At 40.9% G+C, this 21852-nt stretch overlaps 1 protein-coding gene across 11 annotated transcripts in view; it reads right to left on the reverse strand.

Annotated features, from left to right (window-relative positions):
* The window catches only part of BTRC (beta-transducin repeat containing E3 ubiquitin protein ligase), a 204153-nt gene that overhangs the window by 14926 nt on the left and 167375 nt on the right, over positions 1 to 21852 (reverse strand). For all 11 annotated transcript variants that reach the window (XM_020790755.3, XM_020790752.3, XM_020790754.3 and 8 more), the window contains 6 exons: positions 18468 to 18654; positions 10823 to 10919; positions 9542 to 9679; positions 8907 to 9025; positions 5556 to 5805; positions 5111 to 5229 (listed from right to left, as the gene is read on the reverse strand). In XM_020790755.3, coding sequence (XP_020646414.1) covers positions 5111 to 5229; positions 5556 to 5805; positions 8907 to 9025; positions 9542 to 9679; positions 10823 to 10919; positions 18468 to 18654 — 910 coding nt within the window. The remainder of the gene's footprint in view (positions 1 to 5110; positions 5230 to 5555; positions 5806 to 8906; positions 9026 to 9541; positions 9680 to 10822; positions 10920 to 18467; positions 18655 to 21852) is intronic.

The raw sequence follows: 21852 nt of genomic DNA on the forward strand, positions 1-21852 counted from the left end.
TTTTCTGGAGAGGTGTACTGTGGCGTTCACCCTTATTATGTTAAATAGTCATGCATTATTCATGTTGTAGGCTAATGTTTTTGAGAGTCAGAGCTGAGAGAGAGAGAGAGAACAAGGCGGAGCCTGAGAATGAAGAGTCAGTCAGAGTCAGAGAGTGAGATGAGAGTGGAGTGAGAGAGAGAGTGATATTTGGGAGATCTGAGGTGTGATTAGTCAGAAGAGTGTATAATAATTGTAAGATCAAATAGAAGATTGTTATTGATGACTGATAAACCTGAAGATACATATGAATTATTACCAGAACATCCATAATCAATAAACCTGTTTTATTTAAAATACAGTGATGAATGGACCTTCATCTTTCTTTAGAAAAGTATGTTGATTTAGTGATCAACTGGTGACAGCGTGTGAAGAGGAGTTTGGTTTGCCTTCATGTGCTCTGTGGTTGGAAGATAACCAGGGGTAACTAGGGGCAAAGGCAATATGTACTACAATTTACTGGTCTGTGAGTGACTGGTGGTGCTTTTCTGTATTTGACACCTTTTTTTCCTTGAAATAAATGTTACTATTGTACAAAGCCAATGACAGCAAGTTCTCCTGATACAGGTCATTTTATCTGCAATGCATTTAAGGAAAGGTGCTACATTGTGAGATGATATAACGTCCCTCATGGTGATGTGATATAGCATCCTTTTGACTGTTTACTGCAGAGACCTTTGCCCTTATGTCTATATGTGTGGGGCTCTTTATAAAAATGGAATTCAGTAAAGTATCTAGCAACCTCAAAGGCCAAAATGTAAACATTTTTTTCCTTTGACAACCCTGCCATTCATGGAAAGCCTATCCACCAAAAACAAAACAAAAACAACAACAAAAACCCCACTATGGTAACACTGAATTTTTGGAACCCACTCACCACAGAGGCTGCTCCAAGGTTACATTATGATACAGTTTTCAGTACTGGACAAAAGCATGTTCTTCTTCTCTCAGGCCTTTAACTTTACACATTTTTAATGCTCACTGGTTTTGTTCTATGTTGCTGCATTCCCATCTAGTTATTATGCATGTTTCTTCTTACTTATTGAATTAGTATTGGTTCTACACATTGCACACCGCCTTGAACAATCTCTGTTTACACTTTAAAACAAATTTAAAAATCAATTTTATGTTTAAAATAAATACTACATTATTAAGCTTATTTTCAGTACTAAGATAGTTTGCTATCCATATTTTTGACTAGGGTACTTAAATGTTCTTTCTTAGCCAAGGGGTAATGTTAAAGTTACCCCAGTGTAATTTAGAGAATTGTGCTAAATTCTTATCAAATACAGAAGTAGTGGCAATTGGACATGCAGCATAGTGGGCAGGTGCACTGAGCACTCCCATCCATTAATGCTTGTCCTTGACGTTGCGTATGCCCAAACCACATTTCTTCCACAGGCATTTACTTCTAGGCTTGGAACCCCACCAAAAGAAAATCAAGTGGAATTAAATGGTCAAAGGGATGGGAGACAGAAACCTAGGCAGGTGGTAGATTTACTTTCCCTGAACCCCTTGATCCATGTTGCATTTTAAATATGGCTGCCCCATATGTATTTAGTAACAAAATAACTCTTTAACACATGCACCAGTTCCTTTGGCCCATAGATAGCAATGTTTGTAAAAAACAGAGAATGCTGTTTCTCAACCTATTAAGGTACTTTTATATTACACTGATGAGGCAGTGGCCAGTAAGGTGCACTATATCCTCACTTTTCCATGCTGGAAAGTGTTTGGGTAAGAGTTGCTGATATCAGGGGTCTCCAAACCCCAGTCCATGGCCCAGTGACACTCCATGGGCTTCGCAGGACCGGGCTGCAGAGACAGATCCCCCGCCACATGCACGACAGGCGTGGTGTGCTCGTGGGTGGGCACCCCACTCACCCGTGAGTGCACCACGCCCATCTGCGAACATGCCACACCCACCCCACAAGCATGGGAGGGTGCCTGCGCTCCCTACACACAAGGATCCCCCCCCCAACGGTCTGCAGTTCTGAAAAGGTTTGGGACCACTGGCTTATATGGTGCAGGAAAATTGTAACAGTATCACTGAACAAACTACTTCCATCAAAAGTGACACTAGAAGGGTAATTTGTGAAGCCAACCTAAGCGGCATCAATATTTTTTAGATGCCAATGACTTCATAATAACTTACGAATAGCCCTGTGCCTTGTTCATTATAAGTTTCTCATTATAAAATTACAAAATCAAGAACCATATCTTCTAGATACTTTTCACACTTGGCCAAATATGCAGAATTTTAGAAGATTCCAGTTCACTCCACTTCAGTAGATTCTGAAGTTTTAAATCTTTGTAATGCTAAGTTATCAATGGCTCTACAGAATAGTGAAGTCAGCATGCAGCCTTTAAATGTAGAGTTTTCAATCTACATTTGAAATAGAAGAGAAGGATGACAGAAACGTTCACTTCAAGTTTTGAATACCAAATCTAGGAAACATGCAGGCCAACTATGCACCCAACCTGGATTCTGCAGAGATACACTGCTAACTGCTGCAAAATTCCAGCACAAGATTTTTTTTCTATGTAAGCATAAAAGTAATTGTATTCCTCTTGGAATTTATTACCATATTGACATTTATAGTTGCTTTTCCAAGCTCTGCAATATTTAACTGTTTCCTCCTTTGATTGTTGTTGAGATCGGTGCTCCCCAACGTTAAGACTATAGGTCTGTCTTGCACATTTGTTTTGCTTTTGACTGAAATGACAGAGAGACTCCCTTCCTGGCTGAAAGTTTGTGCCATTAACTAAATTCCTAGTGGTTGATCTTCTCTGTCTTTTGTTGACTCATACAATGAAGCCATCACAACCCTTCCCAATAAAAAGGATGTCACTATTTACGAATCCGTTGATCTTTACAAGGCATTAAATAGAATGGCATTAAACAGAATGCAACTGGTGAGTGAAGGTGATAATTGGTTAATGTCTTTAACTTTCCCATTCAGATTCCCCATGTCTCTCATTTAAATTGTCTACTATAGCTCTCTGATCTGTTTGTTTTCATTACTCATGTTACTGCAATTACCTTCAGTAACTAGCTTTCTCTAAAAGCTACACTAGTTAATTAGCCTCTAAAGTTCCTTAATGAAAGCATTTGTTTTTCTGTTGCCATATATTTATTTGAGCAGTCAGTGGTTTGGTGTATTTGACCTTGAATCCAGAGAATTGTACACAAAAGAGGAAAGAGTAATATTAACTGGAGTGACTGCTGTTGATCCACTTGAAAGAAATCCTTTACCAATTTTGCAGATTCACTAACTGTTTACCATGTTTTGCTGTTAGTTTCTTAAATCAATCTTAACCAATGATTGAAACTAGGATATCAAGACATTTTCATGAAGGCTGCTGCAGCTGACCAGAAGAAGGTTTTAACCGAAGGGTATAATGTTTGGACACTATACTTCCTGAAGGAAAGAACATAATATAGCTTTTAAGCAAAAACAATGTTTACACTAACAAGAAGACTGGACAGGAGAGCAATTTGTAGGACTAGAGGTAGGTCACCATCATAGAGTTCCTTTTAAAACCATGAAGACTGCTTATCAATCATAAGGATGGTCTTCGGAAGCCACAGCTTCCAATTACTTTTGTCAGACTTCCTCTCCTAAGGACATTCAAATCCCATGTTTTACATAACCTTCTGCCCACTGTGTCATGGTCCTGTGTCATCATCCCTAACTTCATGCATTAGGCTTGCAATTCAGTTCTAGGATGAGCCTCTCCCTGATATACTTGGTTTTTTTCATACAACCTTCTAAAATGCAAAACAATGTTTAGCAGTGTCCTCTATCTACATTGTTGTTGTTTAGTCATTTAGTCGTGTCCAATCTTCGTGACCCCATGGACCAGAGCACGCCAGGCCCTCCTGTCTTCCACTGACTCCTGGAGTTGGGTCAAATTCATGGTGGTTACTTCGATGACATGGTCCAACCATCTCGTCCTCTGTTGTCCCCTTCTCCTCTTGCCTTCACATTTTCCCAACATCAGGGGCTTTTCCAGAGAGTCTTCTCTTCTCATGAGATGGCCAAAGTATTGGAGCCTCAGCTTCAGGATCTGTCCTTCCAGTGAGCACTCAGGGTTGATTTCCTTTAGAATTGATAGGTTTGTTCTCCTTGCAGTCCAGGGGATTCTCAAGAGTCTCCTCCAGCACCACAATTCAAAGGCATCAGTTCTTTGGCGGTCTGCTTTCTTTATGGTCCAGCTCTCACTTCCATACGTCACGACAGGAAAGACCATAGCTTTGACTATTCGGACTTTTGTTGGCAAGGTGATGTTTCTGCTTTTTAAGATGCTGTCAAGATTTGTCATCGCTTTCCTCCCAAGAAGCAGGCGTCTTTTAATTTCGAGACTGCTGTCTCCATCTGCAGTGATCATGGAGCCCAGGAAAATAAAATCTGTCACTGCCTCCATATCTTCCCCTTCTATTTCCCAGGAGGTGATGGGACCAGTGGCCATGATCTTAGTTTTTTTGATGTTGAGTTTCAGACCGTTTTTTGCACTCTCCTCTTTCACCCTCATTACAAGGTTCTTTAATTCCTCCTCACTTTCTGCCATCAGAGTGGTATAATCTGCATATCGGAGGTTGTTGATATTTCTTCCAGGAGTCTTAATTCTATCTGCATTACAGTGGTTGAATTCCAGTAGTAAGTCACAAGTAGGGTAGGAGCACTGTATTCATAAAAGGTATGAAATTCCCACTGATTTATTGGGCTTATTCTATTTGAGAGTTACTGCTGGATTTCAGCTAATCTTAGTTTAATTAAATGGTTGGAAAGCATTGTGTATCACAATTACACCCAATACATTTAACAGTAGCCCAATACTCTTTCCCTCTTTTGAGTAACAGGAGAGTAGACCAGAGAAGCTGAAGTATGGACATGATGAACATGGAAAGGTTTAAATACACACACATATGCAGACATACAAACCATGTGACTTATGTAACAAATGGCTATTTGGACACCAATTCCACACATTTGTGTACCATATACACTTTGGTCCAAAAGGACCATGTTGCTTGCTGTGTGATCCAGGCATGTGCTGTGCTTCTCACCTGATGGTATTATCTGATGAACCACTGACTACAAGTCTGTCTCTGTACTGTAGACATGCAATGCCTCGTTTGTGGCCATTTAAGGTGCGCACAAACTCACAGGTACTTGTGTTCCACACCTGAACAAAAGGAAAACCAAAGGAAATTGATTATTCTGGAAGTAACACACATAAATTTGTATGAAAAAGCTATATATACTTAATGAGAGTTAACGGTGTCTTGAATATTGGTTTGGGACTGGGGAGACCACAGATCAAATTCCACTTGGCCATTAAGCTCACTGGTTGATGATGGCCCTGTCATTCTTTCACAACCTATCTTACATACAGGTTGTGAGGATAAAAGGAGGAAGGGAGGAATATTTATGCTGCTTTAGGTATAAAAGTTAGAAATACAATAATGAAGATGTAATTGTCTAAAGTGATAACAAAGTTAAGATTTATACCTTTATAGTTCTATCACCTGACGCTGACACAATGTACTTGTCATCAAAGTCAACAACATTGACAGCTGCCCTGTGGCCAACCAAAACCCTTCGTAGGGTAATGTCTGTTGGGGAGGCCATGTCCCACACAGCAATGGAACGATCTTTGGAGCATGTCACCATCATGCCATTATTGAACCGCAGGTGAAGTACTGCTTCACAATGATGGATCAGTGTGTTTAGCATCTCACCCGTATTTACATCCCATACCCTGGAATTCATAACAAAAGAAAGGAGACAGAAGAAAGACATGATGAAATGATAAAAGAATACCTCCAATATCTGGTGAAATGTACAAGGAATAAAATTAATATTGTTAGTACATAAACTGTTAAAATGCTTTTGAATGATGTGTGAAACAAACCAATCCTTTAAAGCTTAGTTTGACAGCAGTGATATAGATAGCATTTTTTGTATTTAAAAAAGCATTTCAATTTTTTAAAAAATCATTCTTTGTTTATAGCAACTCTTTGAGATTAGAAGAACAGGTTGCTTATTGTAACTGTGGTTCTTTCAGTGGTCACCTGTGAACATACCCACAAATACATTTCATTGGGAACCTTCTAGAGCTAGGTATAGAATTTTGGTGGGAGCCCTGCTCCAACACCAACAAGCACACCTATTGGGGCTCCTATTTTCTCCTCACTACAGTGTCTGCCAAACAAGCAGCAGAACACTGTAGAGACAAGAGCAAGTGGAGACTATGCTAGTGAGCGTATGAGCTTACAGATGGCCACTTGAAGAACCACCGTTACAGGTAATTCTTTGTGGTCTGCAATTCACACATATGTGTGACTGAACAGCTGAGAAGGTTGGTTATGCTGTTACCACTTAGCTGTGGATATGGCCAAAGACTATTTTGTCTTGCTCTCATGCCCAGATAATAGTGTCTTATGATGGTGGATAACTGAGACTGCATTGCTTCCTGGCACATCATATTGCTAGAAGTGGAACTTGAGGGATTTTACAGTGTACGTTGAGGATGGGTGCTACCAACTTAAATAGTCTTTGTGTACAGACAAAGTGATCTAGTCTGTCCTGCTTTGGAATGTGGGGCTTGATTAGGTCGCTAGTTCCATTTTTATGGAAATAGCACTTATAGCCCTATATTTGAAATCTAGTTAACCACATGCTGGTGTTAGATCACTCCATTTTGCTCTGTTTGGTCACAATGTGCTCCTCCCCTTCTTGCTCCTTGCCTCCTGCTTTTTTTTTTTTGCAACAGCTGTCAGTCAGTTGGGAAACAGCCTGCTTCTCCTTGCTTGGGGATGGGCATTAAGGCTGGGTTTTTATGCACACAAAGAAGGTAGTATGGAGTGCCAAGTTTCAGTATCACATATCTCTTCCTTTCTCTTTTTCAAATTAATTTTTGGTTAGCAACATAATGCTGTATTTTTTCATCATTGAAGAATCCTAAGTGACCCCTTGTCTTTCTTCGTTTCTGAAATACATTTCTGTCTTTTAAAAAAAAATAAACAATACTGCCTACTGTGGAAGTTGCGATTAATAAGAAATGCAGGAATCTGGCTTTCAAGGGTAAGAAGGAGTATGGACCCAGCAGAAGTGGCTACATACATGCAAGTCATACCAGAACGGTGCCACATGGGAAATAATGATGTCCAGATGCAATCAACACTCCAAAGTAGGTGGACACTGGTGTGGTTAACCAAAGATAGTGATGCTTTGACCTTGAGGGAGATTGGGAATGTAACAGATATTGATAACAGAATCTGTTTAAGTGATATATCTGTGAAGATTCTCGGTTATCCAGGTGTGGTTATCTGGAAGTTGAGTCCTAGCAACTGGACTTCTTTCTTGTTAGGTTGAAATGTTTCACAACTCATCCAAGTAGCTTCTTCAGTCTGAGGAGAATTGGTAGGAGATCCCTGATATGTCCTCCATAGGCTTCTTAGAAGGACAAAGGACTAGGGGTGAGGGATAATCCCACTTCTGCAGTCCTTCTCCACCCATTGTCATGGGTCGTTAACAATGGCCTTTCTGGTTTGTGTGGTCCTAATCTTTCTGGGGATGGATGAAAGGACAACATAAATATTATTTATTTATTTAATGTAATAGATTTATATGCTGCCCACCTAGAACGTAGGAGACAGATTGTATCCAAGGCCTTTACCCTGTTGAGTGAGGGATTTTCTATATGCACATGTATGGCCTCCCTGACCCTTTTCGAACCACGTATCTTCTCGGTTCAAAATAAGTACATCTTGGTCATCAAATGAGTGTCCTTTGTCCTTCAAACGAAGGAACACTGCTGATTGTGTTCCTGAGCCGTTGCCCCTCTTGTTCTGGGCCATTCTCCTGTTTAGTGGCTGTTTGGTTTCTCCAATATGGAGCTCCAAACACTCCTCTTGCACCGGACTGCATATACTATATTGTTCTTGTTGTGTTTTGGTATCCGGTCTTTTGGGTGGACGAGTCTCTGCTTTAGTGTGTTTGTGGATTTGAAGTGCATGGGTATGTGGTGTTTACCAAAAATTCTTTCAAACTTTTCAGATGCACTCACCATGTAAGGAATGACCAGGTTCTTCAGTCGGCTCTGGGTCTCAGACTGTTCCATTGTCCTCCTGAGTCGGGACATTGCCATTTTGGATATCACTGTTCAAGTGATCTGGAGCAAGACTGCTGCCAATGACAATCTCAAGAACAGCCTTGAAACTGGTCTTTTCTCTTGAATACACATCAGTGTCATTGGTGGGAGCAGTATTGGGAAAGCAATCGATTACCTGAGCCTGCTTGGTTTCAGTAAAATAATGATGATCTTTTTAACTTGTCTAGAATCTAGGTCTTGATGCCTGTGAAGACTTGGTATTTGAATAGGAATGCATAAACTGGACTTCCTCAGCTGGGTTGGTTTCAAGAAACTCATAAGGAGCCTGTTCCTGAACGGAGGCAGGTGAGGTCAGGGCTGGTGTTTACAGTGACTCTCAGGGGGATGGGAAGAAAACCACAAGAATGACTATCTGGGGTACTCTACAGTACCATTGGGGCTGTAGTCTTCTAAGAAGGGGCAGAGTTTGGCTTGTGGATGTTCTACTGTACTTATCTGTTACTAGTTGTTTTAATCATGTGCAGGCTGCCCTGGAGGCTTTGGCTGATACCTTATTGCTTATTGTAGTAAGCTGCAGTAGAGTAGACCCACTGAATCAGTGAGGATGTGGTGAGTCCTCTGTAACTTCCATTGATTCAATAGACCTAGTCTAGTTGCAACTTACTATTGGATTTCAGCCATTATTTGTTAAAATAGTGAGGTAAGTATTTTCAATTAACAAATGGATAAATAAATAAAATAATTACCTCACTGTGGAATCCGATGATCCAGTGATGATCACCCGCTCATCATACTGGAGGCAAAGCACTGACCCCGTATGTCCAGTCAGAATCCTCTTGCACTCTAATGTATTCTTGTCCCAGATCTAGGAAGCCAAAGGGGCAGACATTTGGACATTGTCACAATGTAAATGAACTGTATTGCTAGACTGGCTCTTTTGTTTTCTGCAACACAGCATTTTATTTACTAAGCAGTACTTCTTTAAGTGGCACACAATGCACTTTATATTCCACAGACACTTGGAGCAATATAAACTATCCTTAATATCTCTGTTTTTAATATAAAGATAGTGTTTACCCTTCTCATTAGGGAACAGAAGACTTTAATTACTGCAGGACCAATAACACAACTAGCAATGAACAGAGCACAAGAAAATGGAGCAGATAAGATAGATTTATCTTCCTTGTACAGAAGAGTGGGAGAAAACCAGTGCATTTCAAAGTCAAACTTGACGGGGGAGGGAGCAGGGAAAAAGGGGAGAGAAGGATTAACCTCATCTGTCTCAGTTTCTCTCTTTATTGTGCCCCTTCTAAAGCTGTAACTGCATTCTTTTTGGAGCTGGATTTTGTGTTCCATTTGTTACCCACTGAGGGACTCTCACCTTTATAGTGTTGTCTCGGAGGCCACACACTATCTTCTGATCATCATATTGTAAACAATAAACCCCTTTGCTCGTTTCGCTTCTGCAGTGGATTCGCTGTAAGCTGTGCCTTCCACATCGCCAGTTTGATTCTATTGTCTAGGGGAAAGATAAAAACAAATTTAAATTTAAAGTATGAAACAAACATTATGGAAATTTTCCAACTATCAAGTCTGCTAGACTCCTGAGATAACAGAAGCAGCACTAGTGCAGAAACCATTTTTCATCAGAAAGTCCTGGAGTGTGCTAGGAGGAAGAAGGGAAGCCTGTTCCCTCCCTGTTTCCCTTATATTTCAAGTTTTGCTCAATACATTCCTGTCATCATGAAGAAAGCAAAAGTGCCAGCTATCTAGAATATGGTTAATCAACAATGGGAGGCAGTTTTGGTCTAGAAAATGGGCAACTGTCAGGGGAGGTGTGACTTCTTCCAAACCTTCTTGTCCTCTCTTGATTGAGGACAAGGTAGAATGCTTCCTGATCCCTTTCTACTCTATTCTACACACTCATTCTCTACTCTATTCTACACACTCATTCCTCTTTTGCTGATTGCCAGTCCTGGCTGTACCTTACTGAACATCTTCCTCTTTCTCCACAACTGTTTCATCCACACATACCACTACTTCACCAGGAACTAGTCCTCCCCACTTCTTCGAGAATAACTTCCCAATATCTCCACAATTAGTTGAACAGTGCCTACTGTCAAAAAGTCATTTGCTTTTATTTGGTCCTAACTACACAAGAAGAAGCTCAAATAGTTATTTGACATCAGAAAATCCACTGAGATACTATGGAATAATATTTATATGGAAAAGTTGATGTATTTAATTCATCCTGTGCATGAACAAAGGAAGTTTTTGATGTATAGCATAATGAGATTTTAACTGTGAACACAAGATTGTACCAGATTACTTATTTCTTCTTTTCATCCAAACTTCTAGACAGAACAGTTCACATCTCCAAAGTACCTTTCCCTTTCTATGAAGGCATAGCAGCAAGATATACTATGAAGCAACCTGGTATACAAGATAATTATTTCTAACAGGGATGTAATATCCAGAAAAAACATGAATCTGCACTTTCATATGCAAGGATGTTTCTCTTTTATTTTTGTGTACAAATAGTAGGAAACCACAACTGGGTGGTATGTGTAAAAGAAATGAAACAACCCTAGAAAGCTCAAGTGATGGATTTCTCCCATAATCACCCATCTCCTACTCCTATACAACATTTTCTTGCTCTTACCTCTATATCCTGTATAATTTTGGGATAAAGTGCTCTGTAGAAGGAGTTGGGTGGGGCTATCCCATCAGGAGGCTTGTTTTTAAAAAGATATTGTCCCCTAAAAGAAAGAAAGAAAGCAAGAAAGCCAGCAAGCGAGAAAGAAAGAAACAAAGAAAGGTAGCATTACTCATTAAGCTGTCTGGCCCCAGCTATTCTGTTCAAGGATTTGTAAAAGACTTGTAGCGCTCTGATTCCCTATTTAAAAGCAAAGGCTAATTAGACTAGATTTATAAGAAATGTCTCCTTTGGCAATGCTATTGCCTTTAGATATATGGCATATTTATAGACTAGTAAGTGGCTAAGGAAATCTAGAGTCCTTTGTTATTTTTTTTCAAATGGGGAAGTGAAGCCTTCAAAGTTGCAAGTGATGACCAATAGACAGGGTGTCCTGAAATGAAAATGACAGTAGGAGAATATCTCAGGTCTGCCAAGTTCTCCACAATGTGACTGTACCAAATCAAAGACAAAAATAATTAAGCAAAGCACAGTATGAACAAATGCATGTTATTGGTACTGTCTTCCTAGCTTCTAATAAATTGCATCAGCTTCTTCTTCAACACAACTTGGTTATGGAAAGCACATACCTTTCAGATTTTTAGAAAATTAGAAGTGTGTATGTGTTGGGGGAAAATGCTGTGAATGGCAGTCAATTGTGTTAAAATTTTAAATTCCTCATCTAAAAGTTAAGGAGCCACCAAACATTGTGCAGATGCTACAAAACCCACCAAAGGCATACTAACCACTCATTTATTTGGCAGCACTTCTCATGAAGTAGAGATGAGCATAAATACCTTAGAATGTAATCCTGGCATCTCAGGCACAGTGCTTAGCCTAGGCCAGCATTCTGTTCTCTTTTTAATTGTTGCATTTCACTAATACTTTCCCCCTACAGATCCTTCCCTTGTAATAAACTTTGAAGCCGTACTGACATGTTCCTTTGTATGTGAGGTTGATGATGGTTCAACAACCATATGATGATCTGAACCTTATCTGATTACTCCAGAATAAAAACCAAGGACTTCTTATTTATTTTTACAATTTATTAGAAACTTTACTTTTAGTTTTTTTAGATCTCATTATATTGGCCCAAATCATGTTGTTTAGAATAGTAAATTACACTAGAGTAGGCCCGCTGAATCCATGGGGATTTATTCAGTCGAATACTCTGTACGTTCTATTGATTGAAATGAGCCCACTGTGTCTTACTTTACCATAGTAAATCAGAGCTAAAATAGACCCATTTAGAGCTATGGAGCTTACATAGGGTTGACTTGCTAAATTCCAAATAATTTGCAGGGTCTACTCTAATGTGATTTACTATGCTAAGAAACAGGATGTTGGCAACAGAATCACATGTTTTTTATTACTGCAAAGATTAGATACTTCTAAAGTATAAATGTTGATATTATCTTAGAATTCTAGAAAATATATTGGTGCAGAAAACATTCGGCTAAATAGATAACTAAGTGATTCAACAGCAGCTTATTTATGAGATTACTTTGAAATACAATGTCTTAACATCATAGGCATTTGATAGCCTATTATTTAATTTACTGTCTCTTTTGGTGCAGGGAAACAGAAGAGGACACTGTAAGCTATTATGTTATTCCATTATTTCTTTGTAAGCATAATGGATCAGTCTTGTTGGATCCACTGATTCATCACTAAAAGTAGTGAACAAAGACACAAAGGAAAATATTTGGTTTAAAAAAATTTAAGCATACATTTCTGGAAAAAAGACTGAGTTCTGACAATCTGAGTTCTCAAATTGTCCCATGTAGCTCAAAAACATCTCGTAAACAAGTAATCTAACATATTGCTTAGTGACAGAGGTACTCCTGTTACTGAACTCATTTTTGTCCCTAATGAGAATCATAGACCAGATAATGAACTGTTATCCAAGCAAGTAACTTATAAGCCACTCTCTAAAACCTTACGAAGTGTCATTTCTCTACACTTGGGAAGAAAACTCTAGGAAAGAAAATTCTATTAATATTTTGAAGGTGGTAGAAGCAACACATTCCAATTACTTTAAATTCTGTCAGTGTGTTATGTGTTATCTATGATCCATCAAGTTCTCCATGGTAGGAAAATAGCTTAATCTTGACCACAGATTATTGTTTACTGAGCACTTGATTTAGAAAAATGGGTCACTATGTCTTCTTTGCTCTTAATGGTAATATGAGTGAGAGAGGAAGGTAGTCTGAGAAGTTCTAGTAATCAATATAATCACTTCTTGCCTTTGTCTAAGACCACGTATGTGTAATAATCAGTATTATTGATTGGTGTTCCCCTCTCCCAGCTGTGTCCGCCGGGATACTCAGTCCAGCACCAATGTCGCTTGGAAGGTCGAGGAGGGGGAATTGCTATAGTCTATAGGAGTTCTATCTCTTTGACCAGGCTTCCTATCCTTTTGGGATGAGGTCTTGAGGCCCTGTATTGTGTGTTGGGCTTATGGGACAGATTGGGGATTCTGTTGGTGTACCGCCCACCCTGCTGTGTATCAAAAGTCTCCTTGCCTGAGCTGACGGAGGTAGTCTCGGGCCTGGTGTTGAGGACTCCCAGGCTGTTGGTGCTGGGGGACCACAACATCCATGCCGAGGCTGCCTTGACTGGGGCGGCTCAGGACTTCATGACCGCCATGACAACCATGGGGCTGTCTCAATGTGTCATCGGCCCGACACATGAGAAGGGCCGTACTTTGGACCTGGTTTTCTCAGAAGGACTGGAAGATGGTGGTTTGGATGTGGAGGGGCTGGTTGTGACTCCATTGTCATGGCCAGACCACTTCCTGGTCAAGTTTGGTCTATTAGCTTCTCCCCTCTGCAAGGGTGGGGATCTATTAAGATGATCCACCCTAGGAGACTAATGGATCTGGATGGTTTCCTGAATGCTCTGGGGGATTATCCATCTGATAAGGTCGGCGCTCCTGTCGAAGCTCAGGTCACCCTATGGAATAGGGAGACGACACGGGCGGTTGACACAATTGTGTCTAAGCGCCCTCTCTCTGCATGCAGAGCCCAGACAGCTCCCTGGTATACTTCTGAACTGCATGCAATGAAGAGAAAGGGAGTTGGCTGAAGTGCAGGTGGAGGAAATCCCGCGGGGAGTCCGACTGAACACGACTTAGAGCCCATTATTGGGCCTATTTCGTGGCAATACTGCTGGCGAAATGGCAATATTTCTCCAGCTGTATTGTTTCCTCAGAATGTCGTCCAGCAGAGCTGTTTTGGGTGGTCCGGGATCTTCTTCAACCGGGAAATCCGGTGGAGGTCCCGGATTGCTCATCAGCTTGCTGTGATGAATTTGCCAATCATTTTGAGGGGAAAATCACTCAGATTCACAATGGGTTGGACTCCACCGTCACTGCAGAATCAGAGGATGTGTCCAGTGTGCCATGCTTAGATCAAGTATTAATTCATGAGCTTCAATTGTTGAGACCTGAGGATGTGGACAGGGTGCTTGGATCTGTCCATTCTACCACCACTCAGCTCGACCCTTGCCCATCTTGGTTAATTGGAAGATCTGCCAGGGGGGGTTCACACCTGGGTCCAGGAGGCCGTGAGCACCCCTTTGAGAGAGGGAGTGGTCCCTACCACCGTTAAAGAGGCGGTTATTTGGCCACTCCTAAAAAAGCCTAACGTAGACCCAAGGCTGGTGGTTAACTACTGACCAGTGGCGAATCTCCCTTATTCGGGCAAAGTATTGGAGCGGGTTGTGGCTGGGCAACTCCAGGCACTGCTGGATGTAACGGATTTTCTGGACCCATTTCAATCAGGTTTCAGGCTGGATTTTGGTACAGAGACTGCCTTGGTCACCCTGTACAATGACCTTTGCCAGGAGAGAGACAGAGGAAGTGTGACCCTATTGATACTCCTGGACCTCTCAGCGGCTTTGGACACCATCGACCATGGTGTCCTTCTGGTTAGGCTGGCTGGGTTGGGAGTTGGGGGCACCGCTTTACGGTGGTTCCGCTCCTTCCTGGCTGACCATGTCCAGAGGGTGGTGCTGGGGGACAGTTGCTCTGTCCCTTGGTGTTTATGTCATGGAGTTCCTCAGGGCTCGAGACTGTCCCCCATGCTGTTTAACATCTACATGGAACTGCTGGGAGAGGTCATCAGGAGGTTTGGGCTGAGGAGTCAGCAATATGCTGACGACACTCAGCTCCACCTCTTGTTTTCCACCAATCCAGGTGAGGTGGTTTCTGTGCTGAACTCGTGTCTGGACCTGATAATGGACTGAAGGAGGGTTAATAAATTGAAACTCAATCCAGACATTTGCCGGACAGGCTGGAGGGCCATTTCCATGCCCTGAATGGGGTTACATTCCCCCTAAGGGACTGGGTCTGCAGCCTGGGGGTGCTCCTGGACCACAGTTTAACTCTGGAAGCCCAGGTGGACTTGGTGGCCAGGGACGCCTTCCTTTAGCTGTGGAAATGATACTAGCTATGGCACTACCAGGATGAGCTGAGTCTCATGACAGTTACACACACACTGGTAACATTTCATATAGATTACTGCAATGTGCTCTACGTGGGGCTGCCTTTGAACATGGTCTGGCAACTGCAACTAGTCCAGAATTGAACTGTGCGGCTGGTGAGTTGTGGGGCTGCTCGGGAACATATTAAGCCGATTCTGATTAAATTACATTGGTTACCAGTTGCTGCCCGGGCCCAATTCAAAGTGCTTGTTTTGACATATAAAGCCCTAAACGGCTTGGGCCCTAGATACCTGAAGGACCGCCTCCTTCCATATGAACCTACCCAGCAGTTAAGATCTAGCTAAGGGGCCCTTTTGAAAGAGCCATCCCTCAAGAAGGTAAGAAGGATGGCTTGTAGACAAAGGGCCTTTTGGGCAGCTGCCCCCAGAATATGGACTGCCATCCCAACTGAGATTTGTCTGGCGCTGATGCTGATGACATTTTGGTGCCAGGTCAAAACCTTCCTGTTCCAGAAGGCTTTGAACTGAAATAATATCAACTGTGGGTCCTGATGGCAATTTTTAGAGTATATATTTTAAATATATTTTAATTGTTAATTTTTTTTATAATTGTATTTTAATTGTTGTAAGCCTCCCAGAGACCTTTGGGTAGTGTGGGCGGCATATAAGTGAAATAAATAAATAAATAAATAAATAAATAAATAAATAAATAAATAAATAAATAAATAAATAAATAAATAAATAAATATCAGGAACAAAACTGCATTTTAGATATTTTAATAGCCATAAAAGTATTTAACTGGCTAAATTATAATGTTCCTACAGTGTCAAAGTACTGAATAGAATTTGCACTTGGAAGTGTGTGGCCTTATTATTTTTCCTAAGGAATTTAATATCAGCTAGAATGCCTTAGCTGTCACTTTTGTCTTGTTTATGAAATATTCATACCATACTGTCTCACAGATAACATACTACTGAAACCACTTGAATATAAAATTATGTATTAGGGGGATTACCCAAGAGAGGGAAGCATGTAATAAAATGTTAATAGACCATCTCTAGATCTGGATGAGTCCAACATAATAGAAAGATTATTCCAGTTGATTAACTAACCTATCTGAATTTCTGCAGGCTTATTCTCAGTGGTCTGTGTTCTAAGCTTTATGACTAAAGACTAAACAGATTTCTAATTGCAAAAATCTGCTGGGAAAAACATGGGTACCTATCTATGCATAAGATTAAGGAAACCTGCTTTTAACTTCTAGAAAACTACCTGCTTTCTAAAGTACTAATGAATTTTTAACATCCACTAGATATATACCCTGTTACACATCTGTAAACCAACTTAGTTCCCTTTTGGGGAGAACAGTAGGAGACCTAATATAAACAGGTAAATAAATAAACCAATGGGCAGGAAAAATACTGCACCTCACATAACTCACAAACCAGGAAGTACTTACACTTACTCTACCTTATTTGGAGCACTGCCTTCTACAACATGTGAGAACTGTAATGTGAAATAGATTGTGAACATCCTGGGGTGCACTCCTTTGTGCTCTATCTTCCTAAGCAGTATTGACTGAAATAGAGGCCATTTTGAGGACAGCCAATTAATTTAATTAAGAAACAAATCTGAGGCTAAAAGATAATGCTGAAGCATTATTTCCAAGAATGCACATTCAAGCCTCTTTCCTGCTCCTCATATTAACAATAAGACTAAATGCTCACATTTAAATCAGTTACACAGCATTCTGAGATGCAAAACATGGACTCTGTTGAGAGACCGCATAGGTCAAGTACTTAAAATAAGACCATGGAAATATGAATTTGTCTTTGCGGTAAAGGCCAAGAGGTATAGAAGGTTAGTTTAAAGAGTTTATCAGCTGCCAGTGACATGTATGTTTTTCTAAAACAGATAATAACTGAGTGGACTTCTCAAACTAGGCATCTCTCCTTGATTAGGAAGCAAGGTCTGTTAACTCGGTTGTTTGTGAAGAGGCTTCCTTCTACCCTCCTGGACTGGAGCAGAAGAGCAGATGCATTTCCCAACTCCAAACCAAGAAACAGTGGGAGTGGGACACAGTTAATTCATCTCTCTTGACTCAGTAACATGTAAGGTGTTGTGATACAATGGTAGGCAATAGACATGGGTGCTTTGTATTCGTATCCAGGGGATACAAATATGAAGCATGGCACCACACCAGGCACCATGCCAGTCCATTCCTGACCCCCAGAACCATTCCCGTCCACTAACTGTGCTTGCACAAAGGGCATGTCTGTCAGCATCATCATGTGCCAATCGCGGAAGTAGCCAGCGCTTTCCCGCCTCTCCCCACACCTGAGCAGTCAGCAGTGGGGAGAGGTGGGGAAGCACCAGCCAGACTATTTCTGCAATTGTTGCGATGATGATGCTGACAAATGCGTGCACCATGTGAGTCCAGTGAGTGGACTGGGCTTGTTCTAGGGGGCGAGAATGGAGCGCCATGGCATCTGTGGTGCCGTACTTCATATTCATATCCACTGGATATGAAAACAAAGCACTCATGTCTACTAGGCAATCATATTGTAAGGTGTCAAGAGTCCCTGCCTCTTCCCAAAATGTTGTCAATTAACGCATCCTATGCCTGCGACACTGCTGTCCAAATATAAGGTGGTACTGCAGCCGACAATCCCTAAGAAATCAGGGAGGTGAAGCCACCCCTTGCTGTCTGCATGTTTTCAGTACTGAGATGCTGCTTCTCTGATTAAGCTACTTCAGGTGAGAAGAAAGAGAGACAGCAAATTTAAAACAATCATGCTGAGTTCTTAATAGCACTATTTAAACTCTGCCTCACCACCAGTAGACAGCTGTCCAGTGAGGTGAGGTAAGCTTGAATAGTAACTAATTGAAAGATCAGGTATGTTGCTTCTTAGAGATCTCAAACAGAGATCTCAGTGCATAAATCCTCTTAAAAACCTTTTGGATTTTTTTTTTGGGGGGGGGATTACCATTCCAAAGAACAGTAAAAGAAAGTGAGAAATGCATGTCAGAATTTATTAGACATCCTCTAATTTTCAGATAGAATGAACAGTCATACTGGGGACTCTTCAACTGTGTGTTGAAGTTAAATCATTGGCATCTGTTTCTCTTAATAAATAAAAAAATTATGCATGTACGATACTCTCACCATCCTCTTCGCTCTGCCAACCCTCTCCACAATGAATCTGTTTGGACCATCCTCTCAATCAACTTCTTCCACAGCATGCCATCAGAGGTCACCCGGTACCACTCCTTGCATACCAGCTCAACAGCACACAAAGATTTAGCATCCAAATACGACAGGATATTCTCAGCAATGTGGTCCAGGCCTCGAGCTGGAAGAAAAGTGAAGCCAGACAGTGAATGCTGGGGAGCTCCCTATGAGTCTACAACTGTTGAGAACACACTTTCTTCCCCATCATTGCTTGTTTCCTTTTCTGTATTATAGAGCTGGGATTATTGGGCAGAAAATAATCTGTGAAGTTGAGAAACCAGTAGCTTCTTCTAAGTAAGAAACAGGAAAGCTTTAAAGATGATAAAGAGTCCCGAAAGTCATTCTAATCTATTTCTATGGGTTTTAGCACTAGAGGGATGTTCTATGGAAGGCTATTCTCGCTTGATGATGCATCCCCCAAATCTTGCTATATTAGGACCATTTCTCATTTTGCTACTACAGCTGTTCTTTTAGTCCAACAGCTCAAATGCTGCTTTTTAGCTAAAAGAAAAGCTTTTTGATATCATGAAGAACTGAACACATATATTTTTAATATGTACTCTTCATGAGCAGAGTGTGTTGTTTACACACATGTGTGAAAACAAAAATCTGTGATGAAACTCTCACAAAAAGAAGAGGAAGCAAAAAACAATTTTACTGATGCCATTTACTTTGCCAGGAAGGAAAAAAAAAACATGCAACTGATTGCTACAAGTTACAAACATCTTCCAACGATGGCAATTGGAACAGGCTGTAAGTGCCCCAACATGGCTGGTGTAAAATAAGAGACAAGGTAACATTGACAAAAACATAACAAGGGTATTGCAGTAATAAAGTGGTTAATTTCACATAGACTAATAAGGAATTCTCCTGAGGCCCTTGAACTAGGAGGATTCTTCCATTAAATTATTGCCTTCTACTTGAGCCTAATGTATGCAAAGGGCTATGAAGAGTAAGAGGCCCCTAATATGTCTCACTAATAAAGCTTCACCTGATTGCCCTTGTAATGCAGAAGAGGTATGGAGGCAGTCAAGAGGCCATTTCTGCCAACTGATTTGGACAAATATGTAAAAAGTCTGCTCTGTTAAGAGCAGCAGAGGTTCATCAATTGGAGTTGTGGCCAATACACAGCTTATTTTGAGCATGTAACACATATGAGTGCCTGGCTTGCTTGAATGAATGGGTAATTCTCTAAACCATGTGCACAGATACTTTAGCTCTCTGGCTAAGTCTATCCTTCAATTTCATTTGGGAAAGAGGCAAACATGGCAGATTAATACTGTAGCTGACTTTCTTACCCTTAAAAAGAAGCTACTGTACACCCACAGCAATCAAATGCTTCATTTCTTCCTCTTACTACAACTGCCCCGAAGACAGAGTTTAGTTTGTCAGCAACAGAGAGTAATTGTAGGGAATAGTAAAGGCACTCTGGGCCTTCTTAGATCAGACATGAAGCAGACATGGATAATTAGAGGCACCTCTCACATGATTCTTATTAGGGTTTATGCCAGTCTTTGTTGCTGATGATAAAAAAGCAAAAGGTCCCCTAATCAATTTCTCATGCATTAAAGTTGCTTTCATTCCTTTCTTCCATCGTTTCCAAATTCATTAAGCATAGGTGTGAGGGTGGGGTGGAACTAATGTTAAAAGATAATTTTCTCAATCCTGCCTCTACAAGATGTGGGATAACAATTCTTAAAATCAAAAGACAAACTAATGGAGATAAATACAATTCTGTATCACTTCTTGGCAAACAAGATGGCATACTTGACAGGTGTGTAAAATATTTTTAAAGCTGAGTTTAAAAAGGCTTATTTCTCTTTTAGCACAAAGGGCACTTGAAGCGTATGCTTACCACAGAAAACAATGGTACTAATACTTTGGAATTTGATCACTAGAGCTAAATAAAGAAAATAACAAATTGGCAAGCAAATATGAGCCCTAACTTTCACCACATGCTGAAATAAGCAGATATAGAATGATTGCACAGCAGGACAATGACTAGCCTTCATTCTGTACCTTATTATTTATTTATTTATTGGATTTCTATCCCACCCATCTGGACCAAAAGTCTACTCTGGGCAGTTAAGGTCTACTCTGGGCGGTTATAACATAATTTTTTTTGCAGAAAGAGGCATCTCTAGGTTCTGCTTTATTCATTCACAGCTTTTATTTAAAAATGAATCTAGCATGTTTTTATGTATAGGTTCCGATGCCCTCCCAAGCAGCTCTACTGTATGATACAGAAGCATGAATTCTGTAATTGAAAGAAAAACAAGCTCACAAAGGTAAAAACTCCAACAAAACACAATGACCAAAATCCTGTTTGTATAAAGTTATGTGGTGGGAGCTGATGAGATTATCAGCTGGCACAGCTAACAGTTAATTAAAACTAATTAAAAACTTTCTACGCACCTCCTGTTTTAGGTTCCAAGGCTCCCTAGGGCTCCCTCTTATCTTGGGGAGGACTTTTGGAACCTTAGGAAGAGTGCAGGAGATTTTAAAAGTCAAAAATCATTGCTGAATCACAGCAACTTGTCCCATTCGTACCAGCAGCAATTTGTGAGTTTTAAACATCTCCCCCCCCATCTCAAGACTAGAGATGGGGTATTTGCATTTGTATACAAATACCTCTGCACAGGTGGACATAACGAGGGTCCAGCCCCCTCTGGGCTGGAGAGTCCACTCACCGTTCCGCCACTGCTGCGACCTCCGCAGAGCTTTCCAATGGCTCCAGAGATGGCAACTGGCTGGCCACTCCTGGCAGGAGGCGGGATGACAAACCTCTCTGCTAGGTCAAAGAGTGGCTCACCAAACACGATCTCCGGAGCCATTGGAAGGCTCTGCGGAGGTTGCGGTAGCGGCGGAATAGTGAGTAGACCGTTGTGCCCCGGGGGCTGGACCCTTGTCATGTCCACTTGTGCGGCGGTATTTGTATTCATATATGAATACAAATGCCCCCTTCTCTAAGACTCCAAAGACTTCCCAAAGGCAAAAGTGAGTCTTAGAGAGCCTCAGAATCTAAAATGGGAGCATAGGAAGCTTTTAATTAGTTTTAATTGTTACCGGTGCCAGCTCATGACATAATCAGTTTCTGCCATGCAAATTTACAAAAACTGGATTTTGGGCACTGTGACAAGCCAAAATACTTCAAAATGAGGACTTCTTTTTGAGACTCCACAGACATAGAACATCTGAGACTTCACAGACATAGAAAATACATTGCAAGGCTGTTTGAGAGATATGGCATTGTAAGAAATGTAGGACAAAAAATTCTAGAGTAATTTTAATGGTAATATCAGAAGCAATAATGCTGCTG

The sequence above is a fragment of the Pogona vitticeps genome, chromosome 3 (genome assembly GCF_051106095.1).
Source record: "Pogona vitticeps strain Pit_001003342236 chromosome 3, PviZW2.1, whole genome shotgun sequence".
In the NCBI taxonomy this organism is placed as follows: domain Eukaryota; kingdom Metazoa; phylum Chordata; class Lepidosauria; order Squamata; family Agamidae; genus Pogona; species Pogona vitticeps.